We start from the raw sequence: 20,755 nt of genomic DNA, 5'->3' as shown, positions 1-20,755 counted from the left end.
ATGCCATTTCATATTAAAAGATATGAGCACTGAAGGATGCTGATTCCCTTGGATGGTCCTTCTAGGCTGAGGGATGATGGTACATGGTGGCTAGGTAGGTTTTTTTTTTTAATGGATGATGCCCAGTGTATCTGTTCTAGTACCAGTGCCATACTGTTTTAATGGTTGTCGCTTTAAAATGTGTTTAAAGTATCTGCATCTGATTTGTTTTTCAGTGTCTCCAGCTACTTTCTCCATAGGGTCTTCAGACAGGTCATCATCTAGGCCCACTCTTCCTGATGTCTAATTCACAGTGCAGTGGAAGGAGACTCGCATCAGAATGGAGGTCTCAAAGACAAAAACACCCAAGCCTCCCTCTGCCTCTGTCCCCAGGACTTCCTGTGCTGCCCCCACGGTTCCCGGGGGAAGGCCAGCCCTGTGCCAGCCCAACCCATCAGCGGGAGGTCTTCAAAGTCTCTCTGCTGTCTGTTGTCTGGGAGACGCAGCCTCTCATGACAGGCGGGCGCCTGGACTGCTAGGACAAAGCACCTGTGAGTTGTCCACGTTCATCTGGCCATGTTCTAACGACAACTCGAAAGAGGAGCCCTCCCACCCGAACTCCCGGGAGCCAGACACGAACACCACCAGCCTCAGAGCTGCCGGGAATCAATGAGGGACACGCCGCTGGTGGGCATGGGGGGAACACGCTCCCTGGCCCTTGGAGATGGGGTGGCAGCGCTGCTCAGAGCCCAGCCCGGCTCCTACAGAATAGGGAAGGCCGCCGCCACCTTTGAGCCTCCGATACCCAGGGCCCAGGCCACGTGTGTGGCCCTCCCTTGGGCTGAGAACGCAGGTGCATGCCATACACCCCTGACCGGTGCAATGCACCCCTGGCAGGTGCATGCATCCCGGTGGAAAGACCGGGATGGGGGACCCGCCCCCCCCTCAGGGACAGGCCTGGGCTGTCACCGCCACCCCCCCCCCCCCATAGGAACAGAGGCCCAGGGCAGATGCATGAAGCCATCGTCATCCCCTGCGAGCTGAACTTCCTGTCCTCGGGGACTGAGCTCAACGTTTTGAGCACTTTGGGTGGAAACTGGAAAATGCAGCCAGACTTCTGGGAAGGATGATTTAGGAGTGGCGCGCCCTATCGCCCTGGTCTGCTCCCCACCCCCCACCCCCGTCCTGCTTCTTGAGGCCTGCGATCTGGTTGGAAGAATCCTCTGGGAAAGAAAGGTGTCGTGGATACAGAGGGAGGAAGGGGAAGCTGCCAGCACCTGCCCGCCTGGCCGTGAAGCAGGATTCGCACCCGCTTCCATTCCAGAATTGCCTCCTGGAAGTCAGAGGTCCTGGAAGGAGGAGGCCCCCCTGCCCCCCGGCTTGGTCTAGGAGCAGAAGAGGAAAAGGGATGACTAACCTCTTCTTGGGCCTAGCAAATCTTTTTTAAAGAAACTAATTACATGAACCAAGTTCAATCTGGCAGGAGGTAGAGCTATTCACATGAGTATATGATTCATATCACTTAATTACTTAATCAACCCCAGGTCTTATCCAAGATTCCCAAGCAGGTTTTATACAGCATACCATTAAAACTGAGCACCAGTGTGTGTGTGTGTGTGTGTGTGTGTGTGTGTGTGTGTGTGTGTGTGTGTGTATGTGTATGTGTGTGTGTGTGTGTGTGTGTGTGTGTGTGTGTGTTGATCCTGGGGCTTGAACTCAGGGCTACTGCTCTACCACTTGAGCCACAGCTCCACGTGTGACTTTTTGGTAGTTAATTGGACATAAGTCTCACGGGCTTTTCCTGCTCCCCCCCCAAAGGCTTCCAACTGCGATCCTCAGATCTCAGCCTCCTGCGTGGCTAGGATTACAGGCTGCACCAGCGACACCGGGCTCCTTCAATTCTTTATTGGATTGAGACCCCCAGATGGTCACAGGTTGACCAGGGCATTTGGCACTGGGTTGACCCCATGTCACATGATATGCTGGCTGTGTGACAGGTCCTCTCATCCCCCTCCCCCTCCCTCCCACCCCCCCACCCCCCGCAATGTGATGTTCACACATCCCCAGCAGTACATGCAGGGCCCTGCGTCCACCCTCCTCACCCCAGACGCTGACTTCCAGAGGGTTCCTGCTACTCTAGAGGAGTTTCCAGACTGAGGGCTTCCTGGGACCAGCCCTTGGCACTCAGTTCTCAGCTCAGCCTCTACCACCCAGGCCTCCCTCATCCCTTCTGCACTCAGTGCTCTCTGAGCACTGTCGCTGTCTCTAGCCATCTTTGCAGAGACTCTACCGTCTCAAGCTCTCCCCAACCTGAGAATCTGCCAGCCTGAGCAGAGAAGTCTGACAAGACTCCATTTCCAATGAGCCAGCAAAAAGCAGGACTGAAAGCATGGCTCGAGTGGAGGAGCACCCAGTATTGACAAGAAAGCTGAGAAAGAGTAAGAGGCTCTGGGCTCAAACCCAGATAAACATGCCCCCTCCCCCCAAAATAGTAAATAACAAGTGTTGGCAAGGCTGTGGAGAAACTGGACCTCTCACACGAGGTGAACACAGTTACACGTGACCCGGTGGACACCTAAAGCAAGCAAAACCACTGACACACTGACCACACAAAATGTACCTGAATGCTCCTTTCAGCAGTATTGACAACAGGACACGGGTAGAGATACTTGACTTGCCCATGCTGACACCAGTGGCCTGTACGTACCATGGAATACTATTTGCCCATGAAAATAGCATGGTAATGCACAGTGCTCAGAGGACAGACCCTGAAGCCACGCTGGGTAAAAGCAGCGGAGGCAAGGGATCTGGTAGCCTAGGAATCACATGATCTACTCAGACAAACCCAGAACAGATGAATTCATACAGACTGAGAGCACCAGACTTGGGGCGGTCAGGAAGTGCCCAGCCAGGAGGAGGACCCGTGGATCCGGGGTAGGGGTTCCCTTTGGGAGGATCAATTAGCAGGTGGTGATGGCTGTACCAAGCTGGGAAGGCACAATGCCACTGTACAACCTACACCCACAAACGAAGATCGCCGCGGCATCCGTGCTGGAACAGAGGCCTGGCTTAAATGGACAGAAGCAATGCACGCCATCCCGAGATGCGGGAGAACCACCGACCTTGTTTGTCCGGGTTGCGGACCTGGGAGGGCAGGTCTTGGATTTCCAAGGTCCATTCGCCTTCTGCCTTCTCTCCCCAGCAGTGGACGGTCATGAATTCCCAGTTTGTAAAGCCCTCACTGGAAAAGTCCAGCAATCTGTAATAGGAGACGTGGCGTTAGGAGAAGGAGGAGGCCTGGCTTCTGGGTGGCTGGTGGTGGCATGGACCTGCAGATTCCTTGTCCCTGCTGAGCTTGCACACCCCACAGCCGAAGTGCACCCCGGGGCGGTGGGCTGGAGAGAGGGGATGGCAGAAAATTGCCATGGGAAAGGTTTCCAACGAGATACTGATGGCCTGTGGTCTCTGGACCTCCTCATTCATGTCCCCTCCTCCCTCAGCACCAGCCAAGCCACGCCACCCACAGAACCCACGTGCAATTGTGGGACACATGACACGTCCACACAGGCCAAGGAGACAGAACTATCTCTGTGGAAAGATGAACGGCTCTGGTTGGGTTTCACCAGCTGTGATTGGAGGAGGTGATGATGATTGACAGGTAGGGGGGTGGAGTGGCAGATGGAGGTGAATGAAAGAACCCTGCACTTAATCGGGAGAGTTTGAATGACACCCCTTTTTTCTTCTCAACTAGATAGTCTTCCCCAGCTGTGCCCACCAGCTCCTAAGCCTTCTGCTTCTATTTCTCTCTAGTTCAAGCAGAAACACCTGACTGGTGATCCCTGGTGATCGACTAATGAACCCTGATGATCAACTAAAGATCCCCAGGGATCGACTAGTGGTCCCTGGTGATGGCCTCCCCTCAGATGTCTTCCTTAGCAGACAGTAACAATCCATGGCTGTCCTTGCTTCCCATATGAACTTCCTTTTCCATTCTTGCGGGGCGAAGGCCTTGTGCATGCTGGGAAAGTTCTCTATCCCTGAAAGTCAGCCTGAGCCCTCTTCGTCTATAAATTGTCGCCTCGCTTTCTATTTGGAATAAAGGGAGCAGGGGTCCCTATTGCACGGGAGAAACCATAGCACGGAAGTGTCACGTGACACGAGATTCCAGTCCCGATTGTGAGGAGCACTCTGGACACTTGACGTATACAGAGGGAACGTTCTGTGTGGAAGGGAAGGGGGAGGGGAGGAGCCCATGCTTTCTGCTAAGGAACCGCCAAGGCCAAGGCTGATTTTCACACACAAAGCCAAGTGGAACCCAACACACCAGGACCAAACAAGGACCAACTGTGTTTGAGGTGCCCGGGCGTTAAGGAATGTACTCTTACCCTTACTGGACGGCGCTGGCCCCCTCCGAGGCCTGGCCCATCCCAAAAAGACAGGAGAGAAACTAGAAGGTAATAGATCCCAGCACGGAAATCTTGATACACACACCACATCTCCAGTAAGGGGGAAAGAAATAAAACAAATTCCCAAGGCTCAGGTGACAGCCAAGTGGCCTCAGGGCAGGGCTTCAGAGGGCTTGGTGGCACAGGTACAGAAATTGGGGAGCTCCAAGGAAACCCACAGGACTCCCCAGGGGCTCCATTGCTGAGCTGGAGATGCAGGGGGCGGCAGGTGGGAAGCAAAGGGAGCTGAGCTGGGCAGGAGCAGGCTGGGGTGCGGGAGGGACCCTGCAGGGCAGATGGCTGAACCGATGAACAGGATGCAAAGGCAGCAAGCGTCCCTGCCGAGCATTTCTGTCGTTGTTGTTTGGGGCTTGAACTCAGGGCCTGGGCATGGTCCCTAAGTCTCTCTGTGCTCAAGGCTAGCACTCTACCACTTGAGCCACAGAGCCACTTCCGGCCTTTTTGTGTGTATGTGGCATGGAGGAATCGAACCCAGGGCTTCATGCATGTTAGGCAAGCACTCTACCACTGAGCCACCTTCCCAGCCTCCATCCAATTCTTTTCATTCTCTTTTACTTTCTTGTAATATTCTGGTGAGGAGTGAACTGTCATTTCCAGAGAGGAGGAACAGAGAGCGGGGTTTGGTGACCGGGATGGGAGTGAAGCGCAGGCCTGAGCTTCGCTCTCCAGGGCCGGCCTCGGGACGCTGTCTGGCCTACAGCCCTGGAGGAGAGCTCCTGCTGAGCACTGTGTGAGGAGTCAGGCCACACCATGGGGAGGGGACAGTCTAGGGGCCATGCTGCTGCTTCAGTGCCAAGGGAACAGGACAGACCTGACCTTCAAGGCACTCCCAAGGTCAATTAAACCAAATACCAGCAGGACTCTTCCTTCTCATTAAACAACAGAATAGAAGGAGCAACACCTCCTTGGTTGCTTCCAGAACCATCTGAAAGGCAAGGCTGCCAAAGCCACTACCTGGGGTGGAAGAGGCTGGAGAATGTCTGCAGGCCCATGGGGGGCCGGCGCCCCATGCTTGACTCGCCGAGGGGGGCGGTCCCCGCAGCCTCACCTCTTGGCCAGAAGTTGTGACCTGGTCCCCGAGGGAGAGGTCAGGTGGATCTGGAGGTCTCCCCGGCGCGGATGCAAGATGGAGATGCGGGCCACCACGTGCTCCAGGTAGACCACGCGCTGGTCCGAGTGGTCGGCGCAGGCGTTGGTCAGGGCCGGGGTCCTCAGCACGTGGCCTATGGGGATGCTCCTGGGAGGGAGGAGAGAGGGTTTAGGTGGCTGTGATTGTGTGTGTGTGTGTGTGTGTGTGTGTTGGTGAACTCAGGGACTAGGTGCTCTCCATTCATTTTGCCCCAGGCTGGCATTTTATCATTTGAGCCACGCCGCCACTTCTGGCTTTTTGAGGGAGTTCATTGACGTTAAGAACTTCATGGGCTTTCCTGCCCCAGCTGGCTCAGAACTGCGAGGCTTAGATTTCAGCCTAGGATGACAGGGCGGGGCTTGGGACGTAGTAAGCTCCCAGGTTCCCAGGCGCGTGGGCTCTGGGATGGGCACCTGACCGATAGCAAGATGCTGCTGAGATGTAAAGACGGGGTTTCCTCTGCACGCCCGAGCCAGTGCACCCAGGGCCCGGCCCCTTGGGAACCAGGGAAAGTGGCTCCTCTCTGTCCCACGGGGCCAGCTCATGTTCTCCGAGGCCTGTCTGGCTCTGTGGGGCTTCAACACCTACTCCTTTGTTTTCAGGTCCAGAGCTGACCCAGAGGGTCTCTTTTCCAACTGACCCAGGAGGGAGAATGCAGCTCATCCAGAGAAATTCAGGGCCCCTCTCGAGGCAGCACGGACGGCTACCAGGACATGCAGCCATGTCATCTGACTCAAGCGTGGTGCTCACAGGGGTGGATCCTCAGGCACTGACCCCTTCAAACCACTACCCGACAGGAAGCTGAAGCCCGCCCTGTCTGAGAAAGGATGGTTGAAGAGGAAGGGGACAGAGCCCAGCCCTGGAGGGACCCTCACGCCTGGCATCCTAGCTACTCAGGAGGTTGAGATCTGAGGATGGTGGTTCGAAGGTAGCCAGGGCAGGAAAGTCTGTGAGACTCTTCTCTCCAACAAACTACTCAGAAAATACAGAAGTGGTGCTGTGGCTCAAGGGGTAGAGCGCTAACCTTGAGCACAAAGAGGCTCAGGGACAGCGCCCAAGCCTTGAGTTCAAGCCCCAGGACCGACCAAAAAAAAGACATGGACAGGTGAATGGAGAGAGGAAGGGTGGGCAAATACACTCACGATATTCAGTGTGCCGATGTGAAAATGGAAGTGGGTGGGGATGGGTGGGTTGGGAGGTTGGAGAAGACGAAAGCGGTGATGAAGCCGGACTGTACCCACAAAATGACAGATAAAGTGAACCTCCCTCATACGACTATTTAAAGAGAGTTTAAAAAATTAATTAAAACAACAAAGCCTGGTGTCAGTGGTGCACTTCTGTAATCCAACTACTCAGGAGGCTGGGATGTAAGGATCATGCGCTGAAGCTAGCCCAGGCAGGAAAGTCTGTGAGACTCTTACCTCCAATTTAGCAGCAAAAAGCTGGAAGTAGAGGTGTGGCTCACGTGGTAGAGCCCCAGCCTGGAGTGTTCAAGATCTAGTAACACTCCCTCAAACACGAACTCACAACCAGGCCCCCTCCCTCTCGCTCTGTGATGGGAATGAATGCTGTTTCTCTTGATAACCGAGGGTGGATTTCACTCTGGGATCGAACTGAGGAGAAGCACAAAGCTCCAACCAGCCAGGATTATCTGACACCCTAACCCCAGACCCAGAGCTGTCCTGGAGTCTGGCTATTATTCCAGGCTCCCATAGCTCACATCTCTGCAGATGCTCACACGGAAGGAAGCCAGCATTCTCTGGCGGAGACTCAACCATGGCTACATGACTAACTCACTCCCCTCCCTAGCTGGCGTTTCGCTTACTATGGGGGTGCTCTTCCTCCATTATGTCCGCCTTTCCTCTGGGGAGACTCGGAGCATTTGTCACAGGAATGACATCGTTTGGCTGTGCTGGGTTTGAGTCATAAAAAAGCAATCTAAACAGTTAGAACTGGTGAGGCAATTTCCTCTGAGACTCTAAACATTTGAAAACACGCTTTGCATGCACTGTCAATTGCTCTGGAGGTGTGGGCTTTTCCATGCTTTACTGTCTTTTTACTGGTCCGTGGGCTGTGGCAGATATGCAGATCCCAGTAGAAAGTTCTCCAAAGTTCCAGGTGCTGCAAGGCTACCTATGCACTTCCAGACAGAGAGCTCCACCAGACTGCATGCCCAACCAGCCCTAGTGCATGGGGGGAGAGAACTCCCCGGTGAGAAGGAACAAATTCACTACCGCTCTTCCATCCCTGAGGCTTCAAAATGTGGCTTGCGGTCAACCCTGAGACCCTGAAATGACCTGACTCTCAAGCTTCAGGGCAGAATAGCACGCGCGCACGCGCACGCGCATGCACACACACATACACACACACCTGCCATAACCAAGCTTTAAAATACCTACTGACCTTACCTTAATCTTCTTCTTCCTTTTTTTAATTTAAAAAAAATTTTTTTTGGCTAAGGGAGCAATCATTAAAGTCTAGAACTAGAATCCTGCCAGGGAGCCTCTGTGTGTGTGTGTGCACGCGTGTGTGTGCGTGCGTGCACGCGAGTAAGCAAGCTGAGCATGCAAAGCCTTAAATTCAAGTCCTGGTACTAGCACAAGCTAGCTGACAAAAAGCTAAGATCACTAGGTGCCTATGATTCTGCTACTAAGAAGGCTCAGATCTCTGGGCTTGAGGGCTGTCCCTGCGCTCTTCAGCTCAAGGCTAGCGCTCTACCGCTTGAGCCACAGCGCCACTTCTGGTTTTCTAGTGGTTTATTAGAGCTAAGAATCTCATGGAGTTTCCTGCCCCTGCCGACTTTGAAGCATGATCCTCAGATCTCAGGCTCCTCAGATCCTCAGCCGGGCGCCGGTGGCTCACACCTGTAATGCATAGCTACTCAGGAAGCTGAGATCTGAGGATCTCTGTTCAAAGCCAGTTCAGGCAGGGAACGCTGTGAGACTCTTTATCTACAATAAACCACCAGAAAACCAGAAGTGGTGCTGTGGTTCAAGCAGCAGAGCGCTCGCCTTGAGCTTAAGAGTGCAGGCACAGCGCCCAAGCCCAAAAAATAGGCTGGATGTGTGACTCAGGTAATGGAGCACCATCCATGAGCAAAAAAGCATTGATCCAGTGAGAGTAGGAGGCACTGAGTCAAGCCCTGGAATCAGCAAATAAACAAAAACAAAAGAAAATAACCCCTATGATCAATTATCATCTGTTCTCTGGTTAGCCTGTCTTTTGGTATAAGGATGTCAGCCATGACCTTTATATTGTTCCTAAAACCATAGTTCAGGAAAATGGGATGATTTGTTCTAGTTCACAAGGACCTGCAGATGTATCAAGAAGCAGAACAAACATCACGATCCAGTATGACTGTCCCCAGAACAGGATTGCACCCATAGCACCTGGTGTGTGTGTGTGTGTGTGTGTGTGTGTGTGTGTGTGTGTGTGTGTGTGTGTGTGTGTGTGTGTGTGTGTGTGTGTGTGTGTGTGTGTGTGTGTGTGTGTGTGTGTGTGTGTGTTGAGGGGGGGGGAAATCACCCAGCAATGGCCTCTCTAGCAATGGCTTGAAAACTCAAAACCAAAGGCCTCACGTGGTATGCAGGTATGCTGAGGGGCCCAGTGCCCAGGAGGGATGTGCTGGGGAGGGAGAATGAGTCCCCAATACCTACATGTGCAATGGGGCCCCACTGGGGCTGGCCGACCTGGGTCCAACTCCTGGGAAATCCACCAAACCAGCCGCCACAAGGGATATGAGGCCAAGATGGGAGAAAGCTACATAGCCAGGACTGAGTGCTTTCCTGCCCTCAGAGACCACGTCCGCAGGCAGCCAGGCGGTGTGGAGGGACGCGAGGACAGGCCCTGCGGGGTGGCAGCTCACTCTGCGTGGCCTGAATTTATAGAGAAGCCAGAAAGCCTGGGTTCAGCCCTGGAGCAGCCCAGTCCAGGCCAGCTTCTGATCTGTGTGTCTCCATCTTGAGGGTACATGTAGTCCCCAAGTTGTATACCCTTCTTGGGATTTTGAAAGAGTTAAGACATGTAAATCACTTGGAAAGATGCCTGGAGTCATGGTTCTATGTCCTGATGTATAAAGTTGCTTGAAAATGTGCATCAGACACAGTCTGGTGTAATGAAATTCCAGAAATAATGAAATATCCAGAAAGAAAAGAGGAGGCGGTTAATCTAGAACTGATACCTGAACATCTCTAAATAGGTTATCTGCTGTACAGATAATCGTTCGTATTCAAAGCCACGCAGTAGCTTTGGAGATGGAAAGCTGTACATATGTTTGTGTAAGAAGGAGAGAGAAAAAGAGAAAGAGAGTAAGAGACAGAGACAAAGCCACAGAAAGAGAAAGAGTGAGTGAGAGAGATAAAGACAGACAAAGAACGAACAGGAGAGAGACAGAGACACAGAGACAGTGAGAGACAGAGAAAGAGACAAAGAGAGGAAGAGACAGAGAAAGAAAGAGGGACACACAGATTGGAGAATAATTCTGCATGAGCAGATGTCACCGGTCACAATGCTCTTTGTCTTTTACTGGCAAAATGTACCTGCCTTGTTGGGCCTGGGTTGGCTCACCCCTGTCATCCTAGCCTGTCAGAAGGCTGAGGCCTGGAGGACGGGAGGTATAAAGCCAGCCAGGGGAAAGGCAAGTCTGCCAGATTCCATCTCCAGTGAAACAGCAAAATGTCAGGCTGGAGGTGTGGTTCAAGTGGTAGAGTGCCAGCCAAGCAAAATAGCCGAGCGAGACTGTGAGGCCTTGAGTCCAGGAGCCCAGTACCAGGTTGCTGCCTTTGGACTTAGCACTTGCAGAATGCTGCCTGTTACAGACTTGCCCCATGTGAGTGCTGTAGAAGGCACTCCGAATCTGAGTCTATTCTGGGGCTGGGGAGATGCCAGACTATAAGAGTCTATGGTCCTGTTTCCTGGTAGGCTCTCCAATCTTCTCCTCACATCAAGGGACTTATTTTTGGTGCCGGTCTCGGGGTTTGAACTCAGGGCCTGGGCACTGTCCCTTAGCTTTTTTTGCTCAAGGCTGGTACTCTACTTCTTGAACCACAGCTTCACTTCTGGCTTTTTGTCGGTCAATTGGAGAGAAGAGTCTCATGGACTTTCCTGCCCAGGCTGGCTTTGGACCACGATCCTCAGATCTCAGCCTCCTAAGCAGCTAGGATTCCAGGTGTGAGCCACCAGCCCTGGCTCCCTCTCCTTCTTTTTCTGCTGTCCATCGGGAGAAACAGCTGAGTCCAGGTCTGGGATATTCAAACAGTCCCCGGATGCCACCATGAGAGGAAGGACTTGGAGACTAAGGAGGGTGAGCTGGGTTGAGTATCGCCCGCAGAGGCAGCAGCAGACCAGGGGACATTTCTCGTTCATTTGACGCCAGGTGGGGCACAACTGACCAGAACTGGAGCAAGGGGAGAGGAGGCAAGGGACCCCCCCACCTTCACCCCTGTCCAGGACCCCTACAGGCAGTCAGGATGCAGAAGAGCAGCCAGAGCACCCCAGGTGAGGTCCCCTGGGTAGGAAGGAAGCAGATGCGTCCCCCAGGGTGCTTGTGCTCTTCCCGGGGACCCCCACATCCTCAGGAACCTCTAGTGATGGAGTTGGCTAAGGGATCTGAGGCCAAAAATTCCAGAAAGACTCGGAAACAGTGCGAGGTCAGGATGACTTTCCTTGGGAAACAGAAGCTCCATTCTTGGCCGTTCTTGGAATTGTAGAGTTCTGATTTTCCTCAAAGGACCAGGAACAATGTCAACCTGTGTTTCCCCCGCGATCTGCGCCTGTCTAGACTCTGTGTGCGTTCACTTAAAGAGCAAACTAAGGTAAAAAAAATAAAAACAACTGTTCGCCACCTAGGCACCACTCTGCCATCTTAAAAATGACTTCTGGCAGGAGAAGAATGCCTCTTTCAGGAGCTGCCCTAACCAGGAGCCCAGCGAACGGGGCCGGGGCAGCCCAATGGGACAGGAAGCAGATGGGAGGCTGGCACCTTTTCCCCCTGGCATCTGATTACAGTGTTTCCCAATCAACAAAAACCAAGAGAGGCAAAGAGGTCTCCTTATCTACAGAATCAAATTTGGCAGTGTAAGGCTTGCAAAAGAAGATGAGGCTCGAGGAAGCCAATACAGACTTGGGCACTGGCTCACAGAACTGTCCAGTCTGGGTGGGACGTTTGGAGATATTAGCTATAGGAATGATCCTTCTGTAACTAGCCATCTGGAAAATTCTTCCTGACTCTCTCCATTTTGCAAGGCCCCCACAAGAAAGACTTCTCTCAATGTTTGTGGCCAAAGAGTCTAGCTTAAAAAGTAAAGCAAGGAATGATTTCAGAGTGATCTATTTGTGTGTTTGATAAAGCAATGGGTTTTGGGAAGGACTGGGGATAGAACCCAGAACCTTGTACACTGCCAGACAAGCTACTCTACCACTGAACTACACCCCCCAGCCTGCAATGTGTCACTTCTAATCACTATATCACCTGTTTCCAACATGTTTCCCCAAAGAAAACAAATAATCATAGGTGGAAATGCATCCTCTTAAAAAATAAATTGTGTGTGTATGTGTGTGTGTGTGTGTGTGTGTGTGTGTGTGTGTGTGTGTGTGTGTGTGTGTGTGTGTGCAGTATGGGGGCTGGAACTTAGAGCCTCTTACGCTCACTTGGCTTTTTTGCTCAAGGTTGGCACTTTACCACTTAAACCACAACCATTTCTGGCTTTTTGCTGGTTAATTGGATCTAAGAGTCTGCCCAGGCTGCCTTCAAACCTCGATCCTCAGATTTCAGCCTCCTGAGTGGCTAGGGTTACAGGTGTGAGCCACCTGCATCTGGCTAAGACAGACATCCCATCCGGTGGGTAATACTGAGCCTTATGGAAAAGAATTTGATACCAGGCTGAGTTATGCAGCTAGAAGTGGATCTTTTCCTAGCTGTACATCCACAAGAGAGAGGAGCTGCTATGCACAAGCACATGAGTGTTCCTGCCTACGTGCCAGGAAATGCGTGTGCAAACCCCTCCCCCATCCTTCCCCGCTCCGCCTTCCAGCAGAGTCTGAGGTGTCTGACAAGTCCGCACAGAGCCTCACCTGAGCCTCTTGTCCGTGGCGGCCACGCATGTGTGCTGGGCCGGGACTGCTGTCCACTTCTTCGCCTCCACCACCAGAGCGTCTGCATCCACCAAGCCAAATCCATAGAGATGGCTAACTGGAAAGACAGGGCCTTCAGAGCCGGCTCGTCTGCCTCTGGGCAGGGAGCCCGGGCATTTTCCCTGGCCGCTCTGCTCACACCGCCTGTGACCCCTCAGCTTTGCGGTGGCTCAGGCTGTAGGACAGGTCATTCTAACAGCTGTCCCAGAACGCTACTCCCTGACAGGACCTCCTTGCAGGAGCCTGGGCCAGGAGAGGTGGTTCACATGGGGGCAGACTAGGAGAAGGAGAGGGCCCAGAACTTTCCTTTGGTGGTAGTGGGACTTGAACTTGGGGCTTTATACTCCTGCTTAGCTTTTTGCTCAAGGCTGGTACTCTTCCACTTGAGCCCCACTCCCACTTCTGGCTTTGGAGCTAAGAGTTTCACGAATTTGTCTACTTCAGGCTGGCTTCAAACTGTGATCCTCAGATTTCCGGCCTCCTGAGTACCTGGGATTACAGGCGTGAGTCATCAGCACCCAGCTATCATTAGGTTTCTTCACAGGGGCCTGCAGTCTCTGTGTTCCTCCATGTAGCAGAGGCTCCTGCCTCTGCCCCCCAAATGCAGGTATATACCACCACACCTGGCTAGATTTAGTTTATATATGTATCAAAATTTCTTTTAAAAGAAGAAAGAAAAGAAGCATATATCTATAAACTCATGATTCACTTTTGCTATTACTGGGGCATGACCTCAGGATTTCACTGTGTCTTAGCTTTCTTGCTCATAGATGGTACTCTACCACTTAAACCATGCCTGCAACCTGGCTTTTTGTTGATTATTTGAAAATGGCAGTGTCAGAGACTTTTCTTCCCAGGCTGGATTCAAACCATGATCCTCCAGATCTCAGCCTCCTGAGTAGCTAGGAGTACAGGCGTGGGACTCACTGGTGCCCAGCTAAAATATATTTGTGTTAAAAAAAGAATTTTTAAAAAGGAGTCAATTAAAGATAATTATTGTATAAACATAGGTGTAGGTGCCTCCTGAGAGGTTAAAAAAATGTCACTTAGACATGGCTTTGTTGCTCTAATGACAGGTTGGTACAGGTTGAAACCCTTATGAAATCACTGTATATAGGTTTCTCTTGTCTCTCTGTCTTTGTCTCTCTCTTTTTTGCCAGGCCTGGGGCTTGAACTCAGGACTGGGCACTGTCCCTGAGCTTCTTTCACCCAAGGCTAGTGCTCTACCACTTGAGCCACTGCACCACTTCTAGCCTTTTTGGTTAATTTAGTGGAGATAAGAGAGTCTCACGGATTTTCCTACCCAGGCTGGCTTCGAACCATGCTAGGATGACAAGTGTGAGCTACCGGTGCCTGTCCCATTTCTGATCCTCATGATACACAATTGAGAACCGTAATTAAAGTTAGTTATTGGGAATTTCCTTCAAAGGGATTCACACCACCCCTTACCACCCTGGCCCTTGCCCTGCCCACTGGGCGCTCTCGCACCTTTACGCACCTTTACGCCCAGCGCCGTTGATCTTCCAGTCGTTTGCCTTCAGGTGTGCCGGCCTGGATGTCTTCACCAGCAGGTGCTGGACATCCCTCCAGGTTAGCTGGCTGCTGCAATGACACGTGCAGACCGCTGACACCAGCTCAGCGACCCCGAGGGCACCCAGAAGCTGATTGAGATGGAACCAGAGCCTGCTGGGTTCACTACCTGTCCTGAGCACGGATTCACTCCCTAAACGCTTTACGCAGAATTGCTTCTAAGCCCGGGGGGGGGGGGGGGGGGGGAGTGGTGGCTCACGCCTGTAATCCTAGCTATTCAGGAGGCTGAGATCGGAGGATTGAGGCTTGAATCCAGCCGGGCCAGAAGAGTCTGTGAGACACTTCCCTCCAAGGAACCAGCAAAAAGCCAGATGTGAAGCTGTGGCTCAAGTGGTAGAGCACTAGCCTCGAGTAAAAACAAAACAAATCAAAACAACAAAACCAAAACTAAGGGACAGCGCTCAGGCCCTGAGTTCAAGCTCCAGGACCTGAAAATAAAATGCACAGACATCTCCTTGCTTCTGAGGTATAATTGCCTCTGAAATCAGGATCTCTTTGCATAAGGAAGCTTTGCAGCACCCCTCTCTGCCCTCAGCGTTCAAGAGTTGCCATTTCCAAGGCCGCATAACTCTCAGTGGGAAAGAACTCCTCAATAATCACAAAGATTCTGTCAAGTGTTGTGTCAACAGAAGTCCCAGTTCTGTGGCCCCTAAAGGGGCCTGCCTTACGAGCTATGCACCTTGGGCTGGACAAAGCAGTACTTCTCATGCTACGGCTAGGCCAAGAGTAAAATAAGATTGGTGTTTCTTTCTTTTGCTTGATCGTAGACTCTGGCATTTGAAGGCCTGAGCGTTCTTCTGCAAGGCTGCTGTATAATGTGGCCCAGATCGGTGAGTTCAGACAAGACACAGAGAGAAGACGCAGATTCCTGCTATGTAAACCTAAATGCTCCAAGTGTAGACTCGAATCTTCCATTCACAGATATTTAAATCCTCTGTTAGACTGACACAGACCTAAGACTTTGTAACCAATCATAAATATTAATCAAGAGCCCCAGCTTCACTTCCAGCTTTTTGCCAGGGTAATTGGAGACAATCTCATAAGCTTCCCTACTGTGGTTAACTTGGAACCTTGATCCTCAGAGCTCAGCCTCCTGATTAGCGAGGATTACAAGCTTAGTCACAGGTACCTGGCTTTATCCTATAAGTTTCTGAGGAGGAGAAAAAAAAAAAAAACTGAGAAAGACACATCTCTGAGCCTCTAGCTCCATGGGCAGCTTTAATGTTGAAGATTGGTTGTGAAGCAGGGTTTATTTTCCACTCAGTTTTGCCTACGTTCCTTGTCTGTTTCCAATGAGGAAGGAAAGAAAAGAGCAAGGACTTGCTAAGCATGTGGAAGCAACTTTCCACACAAGTAATTCATTATTTAGAATTTTTTTTAAGGGCCTGAGAACACAGAAGCTAACATTCTGGAGTAGAAATTGGAAATCTTTTTCTGTTTCTGTATTCAATTGGTAGCATTTGCCTGCTATGGTCTTTAGTTCTAGGCAAATCTACATGCTGAGCATGCATAACGAGAAGGACTGATACATCCCAAACCTTCCTCCTGAATTCCTTCAAAACTCCTCTCTGACAAGCGAGTACTGCCGAGGGCCTGTCTTCAGGGACAGCTTTGAATTTGTTTCAGACCCATGACTGCACGTGGTGTTCACGCTTTCTTGGATTTGTCTGCCTGGGCTGCTTTCCAATTGTGATCCTCAGATCTCAGCCTCCTGTGTGGCTGGGATGACAGGTGTGAGCCACTGGGGTGGATAGAAACTTTTTTTTTAACAGAAAAGAAAAGAAAGGAGGAAAGTGGAAACTTACTTTGCTTCTAGAGCCAAGGCTAGCATGCCTGCCACCATGGGGGCCGAGACGGATGTCCCAGTGTGGCCGTCGGTGCAGCGCTGCCGCAGATCAGTGGTGACCTGGGTGAGAGCGGGGGAGGGGTGGGCACGCGTGTTAGGCGAGGCTCTTGGGGGAATCAGATCCACACACACAACGTGCAGGTGCCTTCCTCGTGCACGCGGGGCCCTGGCTGCCAATGACAGACCATGGGTAAACCCGCGGGCCTGGTGTTCCCTCCTTGGCAGGGCCCTGTACTCAGGTGCAAAATTTGAGCCCACTGGAGGGAGGGGCTCCTCTCAGGGGAGAAAGGGAGACTGAGGCAGGTAAAGGATGGGCATCCAGGAGTCCCCCCCACCCGCCAGGAGCTTTGATGATGGGTCTATGCAGACATGGCTTGGGACAACAGGTTCCTTGTCACCCTGTCCCTGCCTCAGCTGCCTAAAAGACCTGGCCTTATCCCACCCGCCAGGCCCAGACTGGAGACCTCAAGGCAGCTGGAACCAGCTGGACACCTGGCCCAGATGGGGTTCCTGCTTTTTTACCCAGAAGGTTGAAGACTGGGTGTCCACCTGGAGATGCTCCCCAGAGAGCTGTTCTGTTGGCAGAAAGCGCACAGAGCCAGAGCATTCTCCATGGGTTTTAAGCTGCTAGCTTGATATCTGGTCATCATCCCTCTACCCATGGCAGGGATCCAGCAGCCACTCTGTAACCTGAGGAGACCTTCTCCCAAGCCCCACTACTGGGATTTGAACTCAGGGCCATCCCTTAGCTCCTTTACCACCTGAATCACATCTCTACTCCCAGCATTTGCTGGTTAATTGGAAATAAGAGTCTAATAGACATTCATGCTATGGCTGGTTTTGACCCTTGATCCTCAGATCTCAGCCTCCTGAGTGGCTAGGATGACAGATGTGAGTTTGAGGTGGTGAATTCAAAAAGGAAACAAAAGCCATTTGTAGCTGGGTGCACACCCATGCACGCATGCGCGCGCGCGCACACACACACACACACACACACACACACACACTGGCATGATTAAATAAGCAAAGGAAGCCATAGCCCTCCTTCCAGAGAGGAGTGACAGCACGCTTTCAGCACACAGCCCGTGGCTTGGCGTGTCCAGTAACACAAGCCTCAACTTGCCCTCACTCAGCCAGCAGGCCTCTGCCAGGTTTCAGCCCAAGTGTCTAACTAAGACTCCAGCAAGTCGGTGCTCAAGTGAGCCCCATGCCAACAGGAACCAAACCCCATTCAGTCTCTTCCGCCCCTCCCTGTAGTATAGGGCCCAGTACTGCAGCAAGGAAAGGACAGAAATGATGTCAATGAACACTGCAATAAACCAGCCTGGGGTCTGGGGGGCTGGCCTTGGCACCAGGAAGCCTCGATGCTCCCCTGGAAAAATGTAGAAATCAGCCAGGCACCAGCGGCTCACACCTATCATCCTAGCTACTCAGGAGACTGAGATCTGGGGATCATGGTTCGTAGTCAGCTTGAGCAAGAAAGTCCATGAGACTCTTATCTCCAACCAACCAGCAAAAAGTCAGAAGTGGCAGGGCGGCTTACGTGGTAGAGCAGCCCTGACAGCAAGATCCAGCAGCATGGGCATACACACGCCCAAAAATGTAAAAAAAAAATCACTCTGCAAGTAATTTCTAAAGATGTGGCTAATTAGCAAGAGAAATGAAAAGCCACTGGTGAGCGTTGAAATTAAAGCAGGTTTGGTCAGCTCCGTGGTGTGATAGTAAAACGTCTACAAACACACTTAACTAGCGCTCGTCTGAATTCCTCATTCATGCAGACTGGAAACCATCTTTTCCTCTTTTGATTGTTTTTAAATATAGGAAAGTACATTCTGAAGGCCAAAGCATGAATTCCACCCATATATTGAAACAGCAACTGTTTAAAAAAATATATGAAGGAGCTGGGCGCTGGTGGCTCACACCTGTCATCCTACCTACTCAGGAGGCTGAGATCTGAGGATCGTGGTTCAAAGCCAGCCCAGGCAGGAAAGTCTATAAGACTCTGATCTCCAATGAACTACCAGAAAACTGGAAGTGGTGCTGTGACTCAAGTGGTAAAGCACTCGCCTTGAGCTGAAGAGCTGAGGGACAGCACCCAGGCCCAGAGTTCAGGCCCTACGACTGACTAGATAGACAGACAGACAGACAGACAGACAGACAGACAGACAGACAGACAGACGGACAGACAGACAGACAGACAGACAGATAGATAGATAGATAGATAAATGGCCGGGGATTGGGCAAAATGGATGAGAGGGCTGTTTAGCACGTGCAAGGCTCAGCACCACAAAGAAAGGATTAAAAGATAATTCACACCTAGGGTCACTGAGGAAAGCAGGATAGACAAGCCAACAAAGCCCTGATGCTCTAAGCAACAGAAGCCCATGGGAACACTTGGATTTCTAGAATGTTCCAGCATAAAACCCAAGCTTCCTCTTCTTCTTCTTGGACACGTTGGAATGGGACCGGTCAATTGGGCTCTGAGAAATGTGACCACAGGAGTTCAGAGAGCTAAAAGGAGAGGCGATGAGAAGGAACCCCATTCTTAAATGATTATTTTTAGATGGTGAAAACCAAAGAGGGTTTTAATTGGCATTCCTGGGCACAGAGGAGCAAGGTGGGGTCCAGGGCAGGGCTGCCCAGGGACTGGACTTGACCTTGAGACTCCAGTGGTTCGCAGAGGGCTGAGGCTGGGACACGCCCCTCTCAGGGCAGAGGCACGTGGCCAGCCCTCTGACTGGCAGGGGCCACTTACGATTTTGCGCTCGTAGAAGGCGCCGCTGCTGTAGGTGGTGGCCAGGGTGGACGCGCACTCTTCCAGGTACCAGGGCTTGTGGCCGTTCTCCGTGGTGCTGCTCACCGAGATGGTGTAGATGCTGTTGGTATAACCGTCGCAGGAACAATGGTCGCCCTCTCTCCCGCCGTTCCCGGAGGCCCAGACAAAAATGGAACCCAAGCCCTGCCGGCCCTACGTGGGAAGAAAACAAGGCATCAACGATTACAGCTGGAGCTCCAGGCCTAGGGAGGGTCCCACACTGGCCTGTAGGCCTACCTTCTGGATTCTTCCAAAAGGGCTAAGGGCAGGAAATGAAGACTAGCTGGAGAGCTCCGCTGGATTTGAGTGGGGGGAGGGGGGGCGGTGAGTGGGGGGGGAGATTAACCTGTGGCAAAAGCCCTAAAATTGCAGAATTGCAGAATTCCTGCCACAGCCCTGCTCCAGTGGCTTATACCTATAATCCTAGCTACTGAGGAGGCTGAGATCTAAGAATTGGGGTTCAAAGCCAGCCCAGGCAAGAAAGTCCATGAGACTCTTATCTCCAATTAGCCAGCAAAAAGCTGGAAGTAGAGGTATGGCTCAAGTGGTAGAGTACCAGCTCTGGATGAAAAAGCTAAGGGATAGTATAGGCTCTGATTTCAAGCCCCAGTGCCAGCCCAAAACAACAACAACAACAACAGGACCCCTTTGTTCTTCACAAGAAAATCCAGGGCCGGGACACAAGCTGTTCCATTTTATAGCAACCCTTCCAATATCCATGAAAATAGCCAACAATGCCAAGATGACAGATGGCGGTAGGATTTGCAACTTTAATCTTTCTGAGTGAAGTTGCTGGTCTTGTGGGGAAGGAAAAGGGAATTTTCCTGAAAACAGCTAACAAGGTGTAGCCTTCCCAGACAGCAAGCTAACTTTGCAAAAAGACGAGGCTGTAACTACGGGGTAAATAAATTCAGGTCCACCACACTGGTGGCTGTCCACAGGGTCCCATTAGAGTTCCCTGGGGTGCTGCCACCATGGATCAGGGGACAGCCATGAGATTGTCAGCGCCAGCCCATGTTTGTTTCACTTGGTAATCTTGTAGCCTTACACAGGACTGGATGTCTTATCTTCACCCTTGAAGTTCAAGTCTGCCCTTGGCTGAGTGGACAGAGCTGCTCCAACAGCTCCATCACACTCTACTTGGCAAACTAAAGGGGCTCCAGTCAGAGCCCACAGGTGCCCACCCAGCCCTGCTGCTTCTAGCTGCTTCATTCTGCTGCCTGTATCTCCAGGGTGGACTGGTCCCAGTAGCCAAGTGCTCTCCACAAAGGCCATAGAAGTGGGCTAGGGGAGTGTGTGTGAGAGAGAGAGGGGGAGGAGGGAAAGAGAGAGATTGTGGTCATACATGCATAAGGATGCTTGGACCATGCATAGAAGGTCCTAGCCCATCCAGATGTGCAGAAGCTAAGTATACAGAGCCTCCGGTATCCAGGTATGCCCAAGTACACCCTGGGATCTTCAGGAAATGATGAAATCGTCTAGCCATGCATTTCTCAGAACATGGCCCCGTCATTAAGCAAAGGAAAGCCATAATTACCCATTGGAAAAGATTAATCAGAGGCCAGTTTAAAGGAACGAAAGTCCAAATAAAAAGCATCTAAACCCATCACAGCCTATCTTTAGTCTACCCAAGAAGCATCTTGGAGACACTGCAAGTCTCATCTTACTCAAAACGATCTAGAAGGTGTTGTCGTTTGCCAAGTGGAACTGTAATCTTATGGTCCCAGTGGACAGAGAATGGCTTCAAACTGCCCCCACCGAGCTTGAATGGGCATGTGCTTAGTCATCTGAAAATCCTG

The 20,755-nt window shown here is 51.7% G+C and overlaps 1 protein-coding gene across 1 annotated transcript in view; it reads right to left on the bottom strand.

The window, feature by feature from the left end:
• The window catches only part of Pcsk6 (proprotein convertase subtilisin/kexin type 6), a 98,112-nt gene that overhangs the window by 25,926 nt on the left and 51,431 nt on the right, over positions 1 to 20,755 (bottom strand). Inside the window, exons 8-13 of the mRNA XM_070042669.1 lie at positions 18,897 to 19,109; positions 16,101 to 16,201; positions 14,204 to 14,307; positions 12,646 to 12,763; positions 5,494 to 5,682; positions 3,102 to 3,238 (exon numbers count right to left, since the gene is read on the bottom strand). Of these exons, the coding sequence (XP_069898770.1) occupies positions 3,102 to 3,238; positions 5,494 to 5,682; positions 12,646 to 12,763; positions 14,204 to 14,307; positions 16,101 to 16,201; positions 18,897 to 19,109 (862 nt within the window). The remainder of the gene's footprint in view (positions 1 to 3,101; positions 3,239 to 5,493; positions 5,683 to 12,645; positions 12,764 to 14,203; positions 14,308 to 16,100; positions 16,202 to 18,896; positions 19,110 to 20,755) is intronic.

Source organism: Dipodomys merriami, unplaced genomic scaffold, assembly GCF_024711535.1.
Source record: "Dipodomys merriami isolate MVZ:Mamm:240054 unplaced genomic scaffold, mDipMer1.0.p SCAF_33, whole genome shotgun sequence".
Taxonomy (NCBI): Eukaryota; Metazoa; Chordata; class Mammalia; order Rodentia; family Heteromyidae; genus Dipodomys; species Dipodomys merriami.
The sequence above is the reverse complement of the archived record's forward strand: the minus strand, read 5'-3'. Positions and strand labels throughout refer to the sequence as shown.